The 19,956-nt window shown below is 43.7% G+C and overlaps 1 protein-coding gene across 2 annotated transcripts in view; it reads left to right on the top strand.

Annotated features, from left to right (window-relative positions):
• The window catches only part of LOC128741105 (neurofibromin), a 56,328-nt gene that overhangs the window by 11,528 nt on the left and 24,844 nt on the right, over positions 1 to 19,956 (top strand). For both annotated transcript variants that reach the window (XM_053836681.1, XM_053836680.1), the window contains exon 5: positions 9,205 to 14,163. In XM_053836681.1, the coding sequence (XP_053692656.1) occupies positions 9,205 to 14,163 (4,959 nt within the window). The remainder of the gene's footprint in view (positions 1 to 9,204; positions 14,164 to 19,956) is intronic.

Here is a 19,956-nt window from a genome sequence, read left to right as displayed (position 1 = left end):
TTTGACTACTATCGCACCTCGAGCTCGAACGGGATAAATTAAACGTGAGAAATTAATGTATTGCAATTATTTTCGTAAAAATTTCGGATTGTGATCCTGAAATGGTCTGTCCTCCGAAATTGGATTGAACATAGGGTTTTCCTTAGTGATTGACATCAGAACAAAAATCTGGATGCAAAATTTGCAATTTTTAAGTGGCGGTCTTTTTCTAAATATCAACTTCCACGACCAACTGAATACTTGTTCCCGGAACATAGAAGATTGGTTCATATTGACCGCAAAGAAGATATTCTTCCAGCGATAGTTTTTTAGTAAAACAAAGCAAGGCCTAGGTGCTACTAAAATATTGATAATTATCAATCAGGCTGTCAGCTCTTCCAATTGAAACCAAAATGCTTTTGTTGTTGAGAAAGCAATTTGTTGTTGAAAAGCGTTCCTGCTTTAAAGCGGCCATAAACCATAGCTTTTCTGGTATATTTTCTTTCATTGCTCAAAATCCCTCACTTAAAATTAAATTCCCTGGCATTCCCTTAGTTTTCCAGGTTGAAACAAATTTCCAGGGTAACCCTAATTTTCCAGGAAATCGACATCCTGTAAAGGATTCGCCAAAAATTTATCAGTAATGACGAACAACTTGATTCTCTTACGTTCTCTGGGATGAATGTTGAAGTCAACAGCGGATAACGGAAACAGCAAAGATGCCATCTCTTCAAATCAGTGCAAATAAGATTCAGGTTAGTTTGGAGTCATTGTTGCAGACACCGGCAGAGTTTCAGATGAAACCTGCAGGATGGATCATTGAAGGATGCATTGAGCGGACACGAACCAGAGCGGCTAAGACAGCAGCCCGTCAACGATACGCTGAGCTAAAGGTCTTGTAAAAATTCTTATATACGGGATAAGAGCGCCTGGGTTAAGAGGGAAAAAGAACCGCATCCAATGGACCAATGCAAAAATGCTGCTCAAGCTTAGAGTTAGCTAGTTACTGAGTAACTTGTTTTGCTCATCTTAATAATTATAAATAGACAGAGCGATCTGCTTCTCACAGCGAACAAGTGCTTCGCTTTTTTGTTCAAACATTTTCTCTGCCCCCGAATAATGCCAAATACTTTTTTCTCTTATAATATCCAGTCTTTCGGCTGGCTCTAAGCTGTTTGAGAAAAAAATCTCGCGACTTGGAGCTTCTTGTCGGTTCGTTGAATGGTTGAGTTCATACCTAGATTGAGTTCAGGAGTACCGCAAGGAAGCATCATGAAACCCTTATTATTCATGCTGTTCTTCAATGACGTCACTCTCTTACTACCAGCTGTCTGCAAATTGGTATATGCTGATAATCTGAAACTGTTTTTAGAAGTTCGGAACTTGGAAGATTGTCGTACTCTGCAAGCTTTGCTAAATGATTTCGCTGGTTGGCGTCAGAGGAATTGGCTCGTGATCAGCTTTGCCAATTGTGAAGTCATAACGTTTCAGCGTATTTTAAAACCAATATTGTTTGACTACCACGTCGATGGGTCGAGACTGACGAGAGTCGACTCTGTAAGCGATCTCAGTGTTGTTCTTGCCTCACGTGTTCTCGAAAGCCACACGTCAGCTTGGCTTTATCTCTAAAATTGCCCGTTATTTTAAGGATCCGCACTGCCTAAAAGCTTTTCATTGCTCTTTGGTTCGTCCACTGCTGGAAAACTGCAATTTGATTTGGTTTCCACATCAGCTGTCTTGGAATCTGAGGATTGAACGTATCCAGAAAAGATTTGTCCGACTCGCACTACGTGAACTTCCTTGGCGTGATCCGGTTAACCTACCGCCGTACCCAGACCGTTGCAGGTATCGATACGCTCGAGCGCCGTCGTAAAATGCAGCAGGCTATATTTATTGCGAAACTGATGAATGGTGACATAGACTCGCCGACACTTTTGTCCCTCATAAATTTTCGTGCTTCGGACCTTTGAAATGACAGAAGAAATTTTCGATATTGATGAATCAACACAGAAATTTGTGACGAAACTGAAGAGATTTAATCTATACCTATAAAAATGAATTTCTGTCTGCCTGTCCCTATGATCCTTTTAGAATCGAAAACTACTGAACCGATCGGAGTGAAAATTTGCATGTAGGGGTTTTTGGTAGAGGTGGGCAAAACAGCTCTTTTGTGAGAGCGGCTCCGAACCGTTCATTTGCTGCTGCGAACCGATTCAAATGAGCGGCTCATGGCTCACAGTTCGTTGTTCGGCAGGTTGACAGTTCGGTAGATTACGATTCCCGAACCAAACTTCGTATCGCCTTCGGGTGCGTTTGAGAAACCGTGGTTCTTTTTCAAGAGCCGTTCGTTTGAGCGCTCTTTTTTGTTAGCCGGTTCATTTGAACGGCGCCATTCGCCCATCTCTAGTTTTTGTTGCCAGGGAAGGTTCTTATGACGGTTAGAGATCCCTCCCCCCACTAAAAGGGGGGCTCCCATACAAATCTATGCCTATAAAAATGGATTTCTATCTGTCTGCCTGAATGTTCCTTATAGAATCGAAAACTACTGAACCGATCGGCGTGAAAATTTGCATACAGGTGTCTTTGGGGTCAGGGAAGGTTCTTATGATGGCTAGAGACCCCTCCTCCCACTAAGAGGGGGGGCTCCCATATAAATGAAACACAAATTTCTGCATAACTCGAGAACTAATCAAGCAAATGGAACAAAAATTTTCATGTGGGTGTTTTTGGAGACAAGAATTTTTTCTATGGTGAATTGAGACCCCTCCCCACTTTAGGAGGAGGGGGGCTCCTATGCAAATGAAATACAAATTTCCTCATAACTCGAAAACTAATTAATCAAATGGAACCATATTTGGCATGTGGGTGTTTTTGGAGGCATGAATTTTTTCTATGATGCATTGAGACCCCTTACCTTTTTAGGAGGGGGGCGCTTCCATACAAATGAAATACAAATTTCCTCATAACTCCAGAATTAATCAAGCAAATGGAACCAAATTTAGCATGTGGGTGTTTTTGTAGGCAATTTTTTTTTTATGGTGAAATGAGACCCCTCCCCTCTTTAGGAGGGGAATAATGACCCCTCTCCCTTTTAAGAGGGGGGCTTCCATACAAATAAAATACAAATTTCCTCATAACTCGAGGACTAATCAAGCAAATGGAACCAAATTTGACATGTGGGTGTTTTTGGAGACAAGGATATTTTCTATGGTGAATTGAAACCTCTCCCTACTTTAGGAGGAGGGGCTCCTATACAAATGAAATACAAATTTCCTCCTAACTCGAGAATTAATTAATCAAATGGAACCATATTTGGCATGTGGGTGTTTTTGGAGGCATGATTTTTTTCTATGATGAATTAGGACCTCTTAGCTTTTTTGGAAGGAGGTTCCCATACAAATGAAATACAAATTTCCTCATAACTCGAGAAGTAATCAAGCAAGTGGAACCAAATTTGGCATGTGGGGGGTTTTGGAGGCAGGATTTTTTTTAATAATGGTTTGAGACCTCTCACCCATGTGGTAAGGGGATAAGGCCTCGCATACAAATAAAACTGAAATTTTTGCGTAACTCAAAAACTAATCGAACTCGAGAAATTTTAGACTCTTTCATAAAACATTAAGCAATAACAAGACCACCAAAAACTATCAATAGTAACATTAGATAATTCAGCGCGAGACGGCCACAGACCGCGAGTATTGCCTGCGACCTGCCGGTGTAGTGTATGAAGCGATTCAACGTATTCTCATGTTAAAAAACCCAACTTTTGTCAAAATATGCGATTTATTCACACCAAGGTACATAGCCCACTATGATTTTATATATATTTTCACCGTAATCCCCAAAACGTTCCGCAACATAGTGGTCTATATCCATGATACAAAATATCCTACAAAATGGGTATTGATGAATGAGTATGCCGACTGGGTATGGGTATGTTATTGCTATTATAAATCTTCAGAAATTTCTTTGCTTGTTCTGTTGGGTTTTTAAATAAAAGAAGTGAATTTTGGTATTCAATTTATTGTTTAATAATGAACGATGTAACATTAAAGATGAACAATAACAATTTAACAGAAAATCACCAACTTCAACACTCTTCGATTAATTCCAAAGGTCCATTGTCTTCATCTCCAACGGCAGTCAAATTTTTCAAATTTGTACGTACATACCAATGTATGTACGTCAAAAGATCAAGCAAGTCCGTTTGTTTTTCTCTTGACACCGGTCGTGCTGTTGTGTACAGAGGCTCCATCTTCACGTTAGCCAGAGATGTTGGTCGACCGTCCTTTGAGGACATGATGTTTAATTTACAGAATGGCTCTTCTTCAGATAAAGTCTCCTTTTAGAAAATACAGTACGGATTATTCTTTTCTACTCGAATCCATTGCATCTTCAACCAAGAGATTGGTACCCCAGCCGTGTTTTTTTACGTTTGGTATTGCATCTTTCCAGAGTTTCCGTTGATTTGAAGTCTTCCTTTTCCATTTTAAATAGAGTTAAAGCGTTTTTCTTGCTGGCATCTTTGATTATGCTGTACCAATCCGAAGGCAGATAAATTGTTCGATTTTTCGAATAATTCTTAATTGAAGCAAAATCTGTGTCGATTGGGAGATATAAATGCCCACTGACCATAAATTTATGGTCAATGGTCTCGATTTTATTATCAGCCCTCCATACAAGCCTCAAGAGTCAAAGTGCTAGCTTGATGTTGCGGTTTTGACCCGTACAACTATCACTCTACATAGTGATACTCTTGGCTGAAGATGCGTGCGTAATGATGTGTTTGATGATGCAAGAACTTACTTCTTGCGATCCTCCCGAAGCAATTCCCAGGTAACCAATAAGCATTAGTATAAGCAGTAAATCAATCGTTTATTACCATCCCCGGCATTTTATACTGCAGGTTGCTGTTTATCAGCCTTTCGATTGCATAACTGTTGTAAATATGCATCCACAATTCTATTTAAATTCTTCTTGTTGGTAACTAGCTATAAATAATCATTGCAGTAAAGTAGCCGCATATTTTGCCAAAATAGCATTTAAGTAGCATTTAGGGCAACTGAAATGCTTATTCGCTTGCATTTAAATTGCATTGGAAATGCTTATTGGTTATCTGGGTTGTTTCGTCCCAAGCGTACATATACTCCTTTCCCGTAGAAAGATCGTGGGGACCCACCCAGCTAGCACCAACTCGTATATCAATGTACGAAAACTATCGTAAATAACTCCTAACAAACTCGAAATCGTAGCTAAAGCTGGATAAAGTGGGATCAAGTTGATTTTCTGTCGTATATAATGATAATGACTGACATACATACGATTTTCAGCACAAAATCGTAGAGTAGTACGGAGCGACTCGCGCTTAATCGGATATTATCGTATATAAATACTTATATAGTCGCAACGCTCAAAATTATTCGTCGTCACGTACATCGCCTCCAAAATAGTACGGATATGCCAATTTTGCGCATGAAATACGATTTATTTAGCAGGTATATCTGTACGTAATGCTGATTTTTACCTTTTTATACATATGAAAATGCTAGCTGGGCAGATTGTAAACATGCATATTTCGTTTATAGTATGCTAAAGACGTGGTTAACACGGGAAAGGCCAGATCTTTCTCTAAATCAAAGGTGAATGAATAGAAAGCTTTGTCATTCTTAGAACTTGCCGCATTATTTTTTATAGATTTTCGAGCATTTTCTGCTTTTTACAGTTGAGTATTATGCTCCTCCTGAAGACGTGTTTTGTTTTCTGTGGACTCAGTTTGCATTTTTACCTTGAAGGCGTCAGTCACGTGATGCCCAGGTATCCTTCAAAGGCAAATGAAAATGAAGATTATACTCATTATTAAAATTGTCCCTGTATCGCCTTTCGTTAACTATGGTCAAATTATTCGTATTGCGCCGGTCGACGTACAGCTTATACATCAATCTTACATTTAGATTGCTGGCCAAATATTTTCGATTGGGATTATGTACCCTAGTGTAATGAGATTGGTATGCAGGGAAGCTATCAATATGTTGGCGACCGATCTCTTTGTGTTCTTCTGGCGTTTTACGCGACATGTGCCGTCCACGTTTATCTTCTCCGTTCCCCGTCCTCAGTTTCGCCAATGCTCTCATTATTCTTCCATTTGAAATTTGAAAGGTGTGTAGAAAAAAGGTTTTACACACCCTGATGCTTTCACCATCACTTTTCATAAAATAGTGATTCGAGTTGGTTTTACGGCTTTACGGAAAATGCGGATGCTGCGCGGCGACGTAACGGAGTGATTTACCTAATTAAGCCACTTAGATATGTTTTGCTTGATATTCGATCCCATATCCCAGAACGACTCAAACATTAATTTTCTCTCATCTTTTGCTATTTTTTCGTCACATTTAATCCTACACAGACACTTTTCACTAGAAAACTGCTTGCTTCTAACATGTACTCCATTCACCGGAGTTACGTTTTCTCTTGCGCTGTGCAGTCTTCGATTCGTGCACGGGTCTTTTTCTTCCAGGTTTTGACGTAGGACTACGTCTTACGGCAAGTTTTGAGATAGGGTGTCATTCCAAAAAATCGAAAAATGCGAGCGTCACGAAAAATGAAAGGTTTTGAGCGCTAATAGCTCAGCGGTTTTCCGTTCGATTTTCAATATTCTTACACCAATCGATCGGAAAATCTTCTAAGAATTGACCCAAATGAAGAAAAGTATGGATTCTTGATTTTGAGCTATTGAAAAATTGAAAATAATGAACCTATGTTTTACCAGAATTCGCGCTTCGTGATTGGTTTGAAGATTCTTTACGATGATCTAAACCTATACCAATTTGATATCTGTGCTTGGGAAGTAAGCCAATACAAGTGACCAAGTTTCCTCATTTCAACATGATTTCTTAACACCGCGGTTCAACCTAGACCATTTTGATGTCCTTGCTTGGGAAGTACGCTAGAGAGAGTAACAAAGCCCCCTCGTGCCAACAGATTTCTTACGAACGCGATTAAACCTAGTCCAATTTGATGTCTGTGTTAGGAAAGTGTGCCAGAAAAAATGACACAAGTTCGTTGTCCCAACAGATCGCAAACTCTTTACTACGAGACGATTAAACCTCGGCGAACTTGATATCTGTGCTGGAAAAATGTGCTACAGCTGTACTGGTCGGTTCTAATACGACTCTGTATGAATGCGCATGCTTGCCGTTTCATTAGAAGTATAGTGAAAAGATGTGCTGTTGATAAAATAGGATTGAATTGGTAAAATCCCTTCGACGTGGGAAACCATGGATAATAAAAACAATCTTTAATTTCAGTAAGGTAGCAGGAAAGCAATAGTTTGTGTTCTTGATTTTGTTAAATTGTTTTCAAATGCACAATATTTTGAGAATTGAACGTATGCAATGTTACTACTTTGATAAATGTTACATACAACGTATGTAGCATGGATATATGTTGCATATAGCATGTATACATGAAGAATCGAATGATTACAAGCATGAATACATGCCACTATAAGCATAAGCATAAGCATAAGCATAGGAACAAGCATGAATACATGCCACTATCACTACAAAGAGACTTACGTAGTTCTGCGTCACCTATATCTGCGGTCGTGTCTTGTACACAACCCCTCTGATTTTTTTTTTGATACGGTGGTTCCTTCATAGAAAATCATAACAAATAATTAATTTCTGCTAGTGAATTTTAGACAATTTCTCTCTACCCTCAGAAGAAGCATTTTCCTTTTCTGATTCACTGATGTCAGTGTCTCCGTATTCGAAAATAAGATCCATTTTCACGTTGAACAATCTGTTGAAAATGACACGACGGTTATTGGATATTCACTACGGTTTGCACCAAGGACTTGTAGATCTTGGAATGTGCAATAAAGTGAAAAAGAAATCCAAAGTTTTTTGCTTATGACTTACCCCTGCGAGGTCCGTTGATAAAAGAGATCGATTCTGGATATGCCTTGTGCACGATGGCTAGGATCAACAAATTAGAGATGGTCGGGTATGAAAATTTGAATACCCGAACCCGACCCGTACCCGATCAAGAAAAAAATTGAAAACCCGTACCCGACCCGAACCCGCAAGTTTATTATTTTTAATACCCGAACCCGACCGCAACCCGACGGGTACGGGACGGGCCCGGGTACCCGACCATGTTTAGTGTTAAATGTGGTCAATAGGGATACCCGACCCGACCCGTACCCGATTTCAAAAACAAAAAATAAGAACCCGTACCCGACCCGAACCCGCAAATTATTTTTTTTCAATACCCGAACCCGACCCGAACCCGGCGGGTACGGGTACGGGTGCGGGTTTCGGGCAAATTTTCCGCTACCCGACCATCTCTACAACAAATGGGGTTGCTAAGGCTACGATGTATGGCTGAGCAACGTGCAAACACTCAATCCCATGCTATAACAAATCTTCGTATTTTTCTACAAATAGTATTAAATGATAATAGCTGAGAAGGTTTCGATTGCTACAATCTATTGCTTAGCAACGCACAAACAATAAACTCTATGTCATTTCTGTAGTATTTCTACCTTCACATCTGTCTTAAGGGGACACAAACGACTAAAACTTTTAAAAATTTCATTCTTTTTTTATTTCCAATTTTGATTCTGCAGTCTTGTCCGCATATTTTGATACTAATTTTATAGTGATCTAACCATGGGAAGTGGCCGAAAAACGATCATATACATAAGCGTTCCAGAGCGGCGTGGAACAATCACTTCGAAATAAAACGCCGCTCCTGTAAAACTATGATTTTCTAACTTCATGTACCTTTTTCTCAGAAACTACACAACTGAACTGAACTGAACACAACTAATAATGAACAACTCATGTCTGTGCTAGGAAACCACGGTTTCTTAGCAAATGTACTGAAAGTGAAAGTAACACGGCATAACATTCGACAATTTTTGAATTGTGTGGACTTAATGATCAATAGTTTTCTTTATTGGAGTCGTTGTGAGTCGTTTTTTTGCATTGCATCCTTAAAATCGTAACTCGTTTTCGCGTTTCTTTATTTTTTTTACTTATAATTTTCTCACACTCCGTCGTTTCGTTGATTCGAATAATCCTCGTCGCCAAACTGTAGAGATTAACCCTCACTGTCTGATTACTCCTATAAGAATCCCTTTGATTTCTACTCTAAGCTATTTCGCCTATTTTGATCATTAGCTTATTCTATGTCTATATTGCCTCTTTGACTCTACCGCAGGTAAGCGCCGAGCTAGTCACCAAAGTTCCGAGCACGATCTGGAGGAGCAGATCACCGAGTGGGCCAACATGACCTGGTTCCAGCTGGCTTTGGGCGGTGTCTGTCTGCAGAAACCACGCACGCAGCGACTGGCGCAAAGCCAGCAGATGCTGCCCATCGGGGTGAGTGGTCCATCGCTGATGCAGTCGACCACTTCGCTGTCCAGTTCGAGCTCCGGGCGGGGTTCGATGCATCCGATCATGGGTTCGCTGGTTTCGTCGATCGGCGGCGGCAGCCAGGAGGTTCAGTACTGTCCGGTGACGCAGTTTATTGGGCAACTTTTACGGCTTCTGGTGTGCAACAACGAAAAGTTTGGACCTCAAATTCAGAAACATGTTAAGGAACTGGTTGGACAGGAGATGTCCCCTCACCTGTATCCGATTTTGTTCGATCAGATTCGTTCGATTGTGGAGAAGTTTTTCGACCAGCAGGGTCAGGTGGTGGTGACGGATATTAATACGCAGTTTATCGAGCATACGATTTATATTATGAAATCGGTTTTGGATGGGAGGCAGAGCAAGGATCAGAACGATCAACCGTCGAATGCGGAGCATTTGGGTGTTACGAGTATTGAGAATCTTATGCTGGCGATCGTCCGGTATGTTCGTCTGGATATGACCGTGCATGCGATACACATTAAAACGAAGCTTTGCCAGCTGGTTGAGGTTATGATGAAGCGGCGGGACGATTTAGCTTTCCGACAGGAAATGAAGTTTCGAAATAAGCTGGTCGAGTACCTAACGGACTGGGTGATGGGAACGTCTCATCAGATTGCTCCTCCTAGTTCGGGGGATGTTACGATCATAACTAGGGATCTTGATCAGGCTTGCATGGAAGCAGTGGCTGCCCTGTTACGGGGATTACCTCTTCAGCCGGAGGAGTCCGACAGGGGGGATCTGATGGATGCCAAAAGTGCGCTCTTTTTAAAGTACTTCACCCTGTTTATGAACCTGCTGAACGACTGCGTCGATGGGTCGGAAGCCGATAAAGATACCAATAACCCGCCGTTGCTTCCGCCTCGGCCTAGAGTAGCGGCTGGAAAGTTGACGGCCTTGAGAAATGCCACAATTCAAGCTATGTCTAATCTACTCAGCGCAAACATCGATTCCGGATTGATGCATTCAATCGATCTGGGCTACAATCCGGATCTGCAGACACGAGCCGCTTTTATGGAGGTTCTTACGCAGATTCTTCAACAAGGAACGGAGTTCGACACACTGGCCGAATCGGTAATGGCCGATCGTTTTGAGCAGCTGGTTCAACTGGTAACAATGATCAGCGATAAAGGCGAGCTTCCGATTGCCATGGCTTTGGCGTCGGTTGTCACGACATCCCAAATGGATGAGCTGGCCCGCGTTCTGGTGACCCTATTCGATGCCAAACATCTGCTCTCGCCGTTGCTTTGGAACATGTTCTACCGTGAGGTGGAAGTTTCCGACTGCATGCAAACGCTGTTCCGAGGTAACTCTTTGGGCAGTAAAATCATGGCGTTTTGCTTTAAAATCTACGGAGCCAGTTATTTGCAAGGATTGCTGGAACCGCTCATTCGACCCCTGCTGGATGATCCGGTTACCAGTTTTGAAGTCGATCCCGCTCGCTTGGAAGCTTCGGAAGACATTGAAGTCAATCGGAAGAACCTGATCGCTCTCACGCAGAAGGTATTTGACGCCATCGTCAACTCCGCCGATCGTTTTCCCCCTCAGTTGCGTTCCATGTGCCATTGTTTGTATCAAGTCCTCAGCAAACGCTTCCCCAATTTGTTGCAGAACAACATTGGAGCCGTCGGAACGGTGATCTTTCTTCGGTTCATCAATCCAGCGATCGTTTCCCCCCAGGAACTGGGTATCGTCGGCAAACAGGTCCCAACGCAGATCAAGCGAGGTTTGATGCTGATGTCGAAAATCCTGCAGAACATTGCAAACCACGTGGAATTTTCCAAAGAACAGCACATGCTGTGCTTCAATGACTTTCTTCGAATGCACTTCGAGGGTGGCCGGCGGTTTTTCATTCAGATTGCCTCCGACTGCGAGACGGTCGATCAAACTTCGCACAGTATGAGCTTCATCTCGGATGCAAACGTTTTGGCACTGCACCGTCTTCTGTGGTCCCATCAGGAGCGAATTGGAGATTATCTTTCCAGCAGTCGCGACCACAAGGCGGTTGGACGGCGTCCATTCGACAAGATGGCTACCCTGCTGGCTTACCTTGGACCACCGGAGCACAAACCGGTCGATTCGCATCTGCTGTTTTCGAGCTACGCTCGCTGGAGTTCGATCGATATGTCGTCAACCAACTTCGAAGAAATTATGGTCAAGCACCAAATGCACGAAAAGGAGGAATTCAAAACCCTAAAATCGATGAACATTTTTTACCAAGCGGGAACCAGCAAAGCTGGCAACCCGGTGTTCTACTACATCGCACGACGGTACAAAATTGGCGAAACCAACGGCGATCTGTTGATCTATCACGTAATTCTGACGCTAAAACCATTCTGCCACTCGCCTTTCGAAGTCGTAATCGACTTCACGCACACTTGCTCGGACAACCGTTTCCGTACGGAATTCCTGCAGAAGTGGTTCTACGTTCTGCCCGAAGTAGCGTACGAAAACCTGCACGCGGCCTACATTTACAATTGCAACTCCTGGGTCCGGGAGTACACCAAATTCCACGATCGCGTACTGGCTCCTCTCAAAGGGTGCCGAAAGTTAATCTTCCTGGACTCACCAGCTCGGTTGAACGACGTCATCGACCCGGAGCAGCAGAAACTTCCCGGTGCAACACTCTCCCTGGACGAAGATCTGAAAGTATTCAACAACGCGCTCAAACTGAGCCACAAAGACACCAAGGTGGCCATCAAAGTCGGACCAACCGCCCTTCAGATCACCTCAGCGGAAAAGACGAAAGTGCTCGCCCACTCGGTCCTGCTGAACGACGTCTACTACGCTTCGGAGATCGAGGAAGTCTGCCTGGTGGATGACAACCAATTCACGCTTTCGATTGCCAATGAAAGCTCTCAGTTAAGCTTCATTCACAACGACTGTGACAACATCGTTCAGGCCATCATTCACATCCGCAACCGCTGGGAGCTGAGCCAACCGGATTCAGTAACTGTCCACCAAAAAATTAGACCCAAAGATGTACCCGGAACGCTCCTGAACATGGCCCTACTTAATTTGGGATCGTCGGACCCGAACCTTCGGACGGCGGCCTACAATCAGCTGTGCGCCCTCACAGCGACCTTCGACCTTAAAATCGAAGGTCAACTGCTGGAGACTCAAGGGCTGTGCATCCCCTCGAACAATACCATCTTCATCAAATCGGTAAGCGAAACGTTGGCCACCAATGAGCCGCATTTGACGCTTGAATTCCTAGAGGAGTGCATCCAAGGGTTCCAAAGAAGTACGATCGAGTTGAAGCATTTGTGCTTGGAATACATGACCCCATGGTTGGCCAATCTAGTGCGGTTCTGCAAACCTTCGGACGAGAGCAAACGGCAGAAGCAGGTGGCGCTGATCCTGGAGAAGCTGATCAATTTGACGATCGAACAAAAAGAAATGTACCCTTCGATACAGGCAAAAATCTGGGGATCAATAGGACAAATTCCGGAACTGATCGATATGGTGTTGGACAACTTTATACACAAATCAGTCAGTTCTGGGTTGGGATCTCCACAAGTGGAGATCATGGCTGACACGGCTGTGGCCCTGGCATCAGCTAACGTACAGCTAGTTGCGAAGAAAGTTATCGGGCGCCTTTGCCGCGTTATGGATAAAACCGGTCACTCCCCTACTCAGTATCTCGAGCAGCACATGATGTGGGACGATATTGCAATCCTGGCTCGTTATCTGCTTATGTTGTCTTTCAACAATTGCCTGGATGTTGCCCGCCATCTACCATACCTGTTTCACACCGTGACTTTTCTGGTTTGCAGCGGTTCTCTGTCAATGCGAGCCTCGACGCACGGTCTAGTCATCAACATTATTCACTCTCTATGTACCTGCACTAAACCGTCCTTCTCGGAGGAAACCCAACGGGTTCTTCGCCTGTCGTTGGACGAATTTTCGCTGCCAAAATTCTATCTGCTGTTCGGCATCAGTAAAGTTAAATCCGCTGCTGTAACGGCATTCCGTTCCTCCTGTCGGCATCCCAACGATCGCTGGCTCGGTAACGAACGAGTCTCCCTAGCTCCACCGGCTGACCGTGAGCGATTGGCTCTACCATCGCTGGAAGTCATAACAGACGCCTTGCTGGAAATTATGGAAGCCTGCATGCGCGACATTCCCGACTGTGATTGGCTGCAAAAGTGGACGGCGTTGGCAAAAAATTTTGCCTTCTGTTACAATCCTGCTTTGCAGCCAAGAGCTCTGATCGTCTTTGGTTGCATCTCGAAAAGCATCACCGATCAGGACGTCAAGCAGTTGCTTCGCATACTGGTTAAAGCTTTGGAATCTTTCACCGATATTATACTACTGGAGTCTCTAGTCATGTGCTTAACTCGACTGCAACCGTTGCTGCGGCCCGAATCTCCCATACACAAAGCGCTGTTCTGGGTCGCCGTGAGCGTACTCCAACTGGATGAATCTACTCTCTACGCAGCGGGTCTCGCCCTGCTCGAGCAGAACCTACACACGCTGAACTCACAGCAGCTGTTCGACAAGCAAAACATTGCCGACGTTATGATGGCTACTCGGGAACCACTGGAGTGGCACTTCAAGCAGCTCGATCATGCCGTCGGGCTGTCCTTCAAGTCGAACTTTCACTTCGCGCTGGTCGGTCATCTGCTGAAGGGCTTTCGGCACCCGACACCGACGACGGTTTCTCGTACCTCGCGCGTGCTGACCATGCTGCTGGGAATCGTGGCGAAGCCCCACCGGCGGGACAAATTCGAAGTGACACCGGACAGTGTGGCCTATTTGACGGGTGAGTACTGAACAATGGCATTTACCTACATACTTATTCACTATTACCGTCTACATATGTCGTTGGTCGTTTCAAATTTATCGAAAACCATTCAATAATAACCTAATCTGCAGACAACTATTTAACGCGTTCACAACTGAGCTTCAGAAGTCAGCGAAGCAAATATGTAGTCAAATTTAGACACACTATTCATTGAATGCAATGGATGTTGAAAATCACGCAGAAGCTCTTTGTACAGATTTCAGTAAAACGTTTGACCGCACATACAAATGCTACTCTTTACATAGTCTTCTGAAATGGCCCGAATAATTTTTAACTAATCGCCAACAAATAGGTATAATTTTAAAGAAAAAAAATAACACGAATCTATTACAACTTATTTCTAATGTTCCTCATGGCTCTCATTTGAGGCCTTTTTTGTTTCGTATGTAAACGACGTTTTCTTCAAGAAAATGACGTTGTTAGTTTACGCTTACGATGGGATGCTCTTTTTGTAGAAATTCCATGAGTAATACAAGTAACAATTGTATATCCAATCAAAGTTTAAAAGTGTCTCGGTTATTTCATGCATTCAGTCTAACCGGTGGCAACTCAAATTTTGGAATTTTTTCGAGGTCCTTATGCTCAACAACAAACGAGCTCAGAGAGAAATGAGAGTATGTATGTGTTAGCTCTCTCTCTCTCCTCTTTTTGTGAATATTTTTTGTCTTGTTTATGCTTGCCCAGTTTTGTTAAAAATGGCGTCGAAACAAGAAGCATTTCGGGAGCGCGTTGTACACTTCTACGAACTGCAATAGAAACCTCGGTAAAAAGTATACGGTACAACATTTAAAAAGCAAAGCAATTAGCAAGCAAGGTAGTGAATAACCAGCTCAAATTATGGACGCAGAAGGACATCGTTCTCTTTCTTGTTTCTTCAACAAGCCCTCTGGTTTGGCTATCAATTAAAATGCACCAGACGAATGTTTGAAGAAAATTTTGATCTCGTTTCTACAAAACCATCATGCAGATGGACAATACATGTTTTGGCCGGATAGAGCATCATCGCATTACGCCAAAAAAACACAATCGTTCCTGAATACCCATTCGATCCCATTTTTACCCAAAAACTACGACTGGAAAATCTGTCTCAGCGCGCCTAATCGAAGATTTCTTCGGAGTTTTGAGTTCCTTGGTGTACAAAAATAACTGGAGAGCCACGAATTGCAAACAATTGATCGGTAGAATCAAGATTGACATGATGATCAAAGTTGACATGACGGCCGTACAACGCTCCTGTTTCGAAGTCAAACGAAAGATTTGCCGAACAGCCGATTACGGACCGTTTTCAAATATACACTAATTTTTTTTCAACAATGGATAATGTATCTTTAATTTCGGTAAATCAGATCTTCATGTATCTTTCGACGGTTTATACCTCGCGACAAAGTCGCCCTCCTCGGCTAAACATTCGGCAACTAGACAACCCGAACTGCCGAAAACTACGCGCGCGTACTGGATGAAGCTCTGCCTTCTTCTGTGGGGCTAGATGCTTCGACCCTCGAAAATGGATGGAGTAGGATACGCTCGGCCGTCAACGAGGCCGCAACCGCGGTGCTAGGTGTGGAAACCTCGAGTGCACGAAATGATTGGTTTAACGGGGAATGCCAAGAAGCGATAGAGAGGAAAAAAGAGCTTGGGAAAACTATCTGAGCATATCCACGAGAGAGAATCTGGCCAAGTATCGACGAGCGAGGAATGAGTTCATTACGATCCTGAGAAGGAAAAAGCGCCAGAAGGAGGACAGATCGTGAGGAGTTTGAACAACTATTCCGAGCTAATGATACCCGCAAGTTTTACGAGAAGGTGAACCAAACTCGCAAGGCCCACACACCAAACCCTGACACGTGTAGGGACGAGGGAGGGGATCTTATCATAAACGAGCGCGAGGTGGTCGACAGGTGGAAGCAGTTCTTCGATGAACACCTCAACGGCGATATAGCAGCAGGAGACGCAATGGAAGTTAACCTTGGAGTACCTACAAACGATAACAGCGTACCGGCTCCCGATCTCGAAGAGATCCGACGAGAAATTGGTCTGCTGAAGAATAATAATGCCGCCGGGAAGGACCAACTCCCGGCAGAACTCTTCAAAAATGGCCAAGAACCGCTAGTAACGGCACTTCACTGGCTGATTTCAAGGATTTGGGAAGAAGAGAAACTACCGGAGGAGTGGATGGAAGGCGTAGTCTGTTCCATCTACAAAAAGGGCGACCGGCTTGACTGATGTAACTACCGCGGCATTACACTGGTCAACGCCGCCTACAAGGTGCTCTCCCAGATTTTGTAGCGTCGTCTATCCCCAATAGCGATTTCGTAGGGCAGTATCAGGTGGGATTTATGGGGGCCCGTGCTACTAAGGATCAAATTTTTACTCTCCAATAGATCCTCCAGAAATGTCGAGAGTACAACGTGCCCACGCATCATATTTTCGTGGATTTCAGAGCAGCATACGATACCGTTGAACGCGAACAGCTATGGCAGATAATGCACGAGTACGGGTTTCCAGACAAACTGACGCGGCTGTTCAAAGTTACTCTGGAACGAGTGATGTGCTACGTGCGCGTTTCGGGGACACTCTCAAGTCCTTTTGAATCGCGCAGAGGGTAACAGCAAGGGATGGACTGTACTGTGCTGTATGTTATTCAACATCGCTATTGAAGGTGTGATCCGGCGCATCGGAACGAGAGGAATGATCTTTAGCAAGAGTAGCCAACTCCCAGCCGTTGCAGACGACCTAGACATCATTACTAGAAACCGTGGGACGGCGGAGGCAATCTACGCCAGACTAAATACGGAAGCTAAGAGGCTAGGGTTACAAATAAATGCGTCGAAAACCAAATATGTGGTAGGAAGAGGCTCCCGAGAAAGTAACGTTTGCCTCCCACGGACAGTGACTATTGACGGCTATGAACTGGAAGTGGTTGATGAATTCGTATATTTGGGATCTCTGGTCACCGACACCGACAATAATACGAGTAAGGAGATCCAACGACGCATTCAAGCTGGAAATCGAGCCTACTTTTCCCTCCGCAAGACGCTTGGATTTAGGAGCATACGCCGCCGTACAAAGCTGACGATGTACAAAACGCTAATAAGACCGGTATTATTCTACGGACTTGAGACAGTAACTTTGCTTACGGAAGACATACGTGCACTTACCGTTTTTGAACGAAAGGTGTTGCGGACTATGTTTGACGGAGTACAAACGGAAAGCGGAGAGTGGCGGAAACGTATGAATCACGAGCTACAGGCTACAGGCTAGGAGACATTCCTGTCGTACACCTGGCGAAAGTTGGGAGTCTACGGTGGGCCGGCCACGTTGCAAGGATGCCGGACGACTGTGCAGTGAAATCCGTTCTCTTCAAGAACCCCACCGGCACCAGGAATAGAGGGAGCGGCCCAACGTGCTAGATGGCTCGACCAGGTTGAAGCCGACCTGCGTGTGTCGAGACGCGCAACGAATTGGCGACGAGTAGCCTAGGACTGAGTACAATGGAGAGGAATTCTTGATACGGCAAGAACCACCCCGGCTCTCGACTGCTAAAGTAAGTAAGTAAGTAATAATAAACTGCTAAATTAAACTTTTTTTATCAGTTTTTTTTTGTTTTTGAATTGCATAATGAAAATACCTGATGTATATAATAATACAGATGGCAGTAGGCATTGTATTGAATAAATTTGTTTTGACAGGAAGTTGGAAAACAATTTATTGTGTTGAAGACCAAATTCTTTAGAGAATAATAGCGATTTATATACACGGGCAGAATTAAGCTTTTTCAATGTTGCGCGAGACGGAGCGTTAAGTGTGGGAATGTTTTCCGGCATTAACAGAATGTCCATGTCATTAAAGTGAAACGGTACGGAAGCCAACATGGCCGAATCGTACGCCCAAATCTACCGACGGTCCTCCTCGAATAAACAATTAAACAACCCTGAACTGAACTTTTTGCTAAGTTCTTCAAGAGCGTGTTCTCGAACATTCATCCTTCTCATACGCCGGATGAACATTGGGATTGGCTGACCGGCATAGCGCATTACAACATCCTTCTGCCACACTTGATCGTGTCCATCGAGGATGTGCAACAAGCACTTTCGTCCGTAGATTCCCCAAAAGGTCCTGGTCCAGACAGTCTGCCACCATCGTTCATTAAACAATTTGCCACATCCCTCGCAACACCCGTGTCAATCATCTTCAATCGTTCACTAGATTGTGGTATTTTTCCAACGATGTGGAAAGTCGCGTCCATCATTCCTATACACAAGACTTGAAATGTCCACGACATTGAGAACTATCGCGGAATTTTAATTCTGAGCTGTCTCCCCAAGGTTCTTGAAAAGATGGTCTATGATTTTGTGTATCATGCAGTACACCCAATAATTTCGGAACACCAACACGGTTTTATAAGAAAACGGTCTACAGCCACGAATTTGATGGTATTCGTCAACTCACTGATCACGAGCATTGAAAAAAGAAGACAGGTCGATGCGATATACATCGGCTTCAGCAAGGCGTTCGACAAAGTTCCACACGCACTGGCAGTAGAAAAAATGCGGTGTATGGGGTTACCAACCTGGGTAACACAGTGGATCCAATCATACGTTACCGAACGTTCTGCTTTTGTCAGCATCAATGGTACTAATTCGGCTTGTTTCTAGGTGCCATCCGGTGTGCCTCAAGGCAGTCATCTAGGACCCTTGATATTTGTACTTTTTGTTAACGAGCTGTGCAGTCGTTTGAGCTGTTCTAAATTTATGTTCGCAGACGACTTAAAGATATTCCGTGAAATTAAGTCCGCACTTGATGGGTGCGCTCTTCAAGGCGATATTAATTCTCTCACACGATGGTGCACTCTGAACGGCATGGAAGTTAACGTCATGAAATGTGGCGTCATATCTTTTAGCCGCCTACGTGACCCTCTGCAAAACGATTACACTATCGGGCAAAACCATTTACGTTGAGTACAGGCTATTAAGGATTTGGGCGTTACTATTGATTGTAAAGCCACGTTCAATGATCACATCTCTACAATAACAGCTAAGGCTTTCGCAATTCTAGGTTTCGTGAAAAGAGACACTAAAGCATTCCAGGATATATACGCACTTAAATCGTTGTACTGTGCACTTGTCCGCAGCATTCTGGAATACGCTGTTGTTGTATGGGCTCCATACCATGCTGTGCATATCAATAGATTAGAGGCTATCCAAAAAAATTTCCTGAGATACGCTCTGCGTTTTCTGCCCTGGGATGATCCTATAAATCTACCAGCCTATGGGGAACGCTGTAAACTGATCGACCTGCATTCGTTAGCTGCGAGACGGAAATAAAAACTTTTTGTTTTCGGACTACTAAACGGAGATGTTGATTGCAGCTCTCTTTTAAACCAAGTGAACATCCGTGTCCCCCGAAGGCAACTCCGGAATCATTCCCTTCTGTGGCAGCCTTCTCATTGTACAAACTACGGGTACAACGAACCTTGGGCCATGTGCTGCCGTGTCTTCAATGATACTAGTGACGTGTACGATTTCGACATTAGCAAAATTATTTATAAGCGTAGGATACAACTATTAGACTAAAACAAATTGTACAACTCTAAGTTGAAGATAATAAAATAAAATAAAATAAAAACCGCAAGACGCGCGTGCCTGCTAGACGAGGCTTTAGCTTCCTCTGTGGAGCTAGGTGAAATAACACTTGAAGGTGAATGGGACGGGATACGATCAAACGTCGATGAAGCCTCAACCGCGGTGCTAG

The sequence above is a fragment of the Sabethes cyaneus genome, chromosome 3 (assembly GCF_943734655.1).
Source record: "Sabethes cyaneus chromosome 3, idSabCyanKW18_F2, whole genome shotgun sequence".
NCBI classification, from domain to species: domain Eukaryota; kingdom Metazoa; phylum Arthropoda; class Insecta; order Diptera; family Culicidae; genus Sabethes; species Sabethes cyaneus.
The sequence above is the reverse complement of the archived record's forward strand: the minus strand, read 5'-3'. Positions and strand labels throughout refer to the sequence as shown.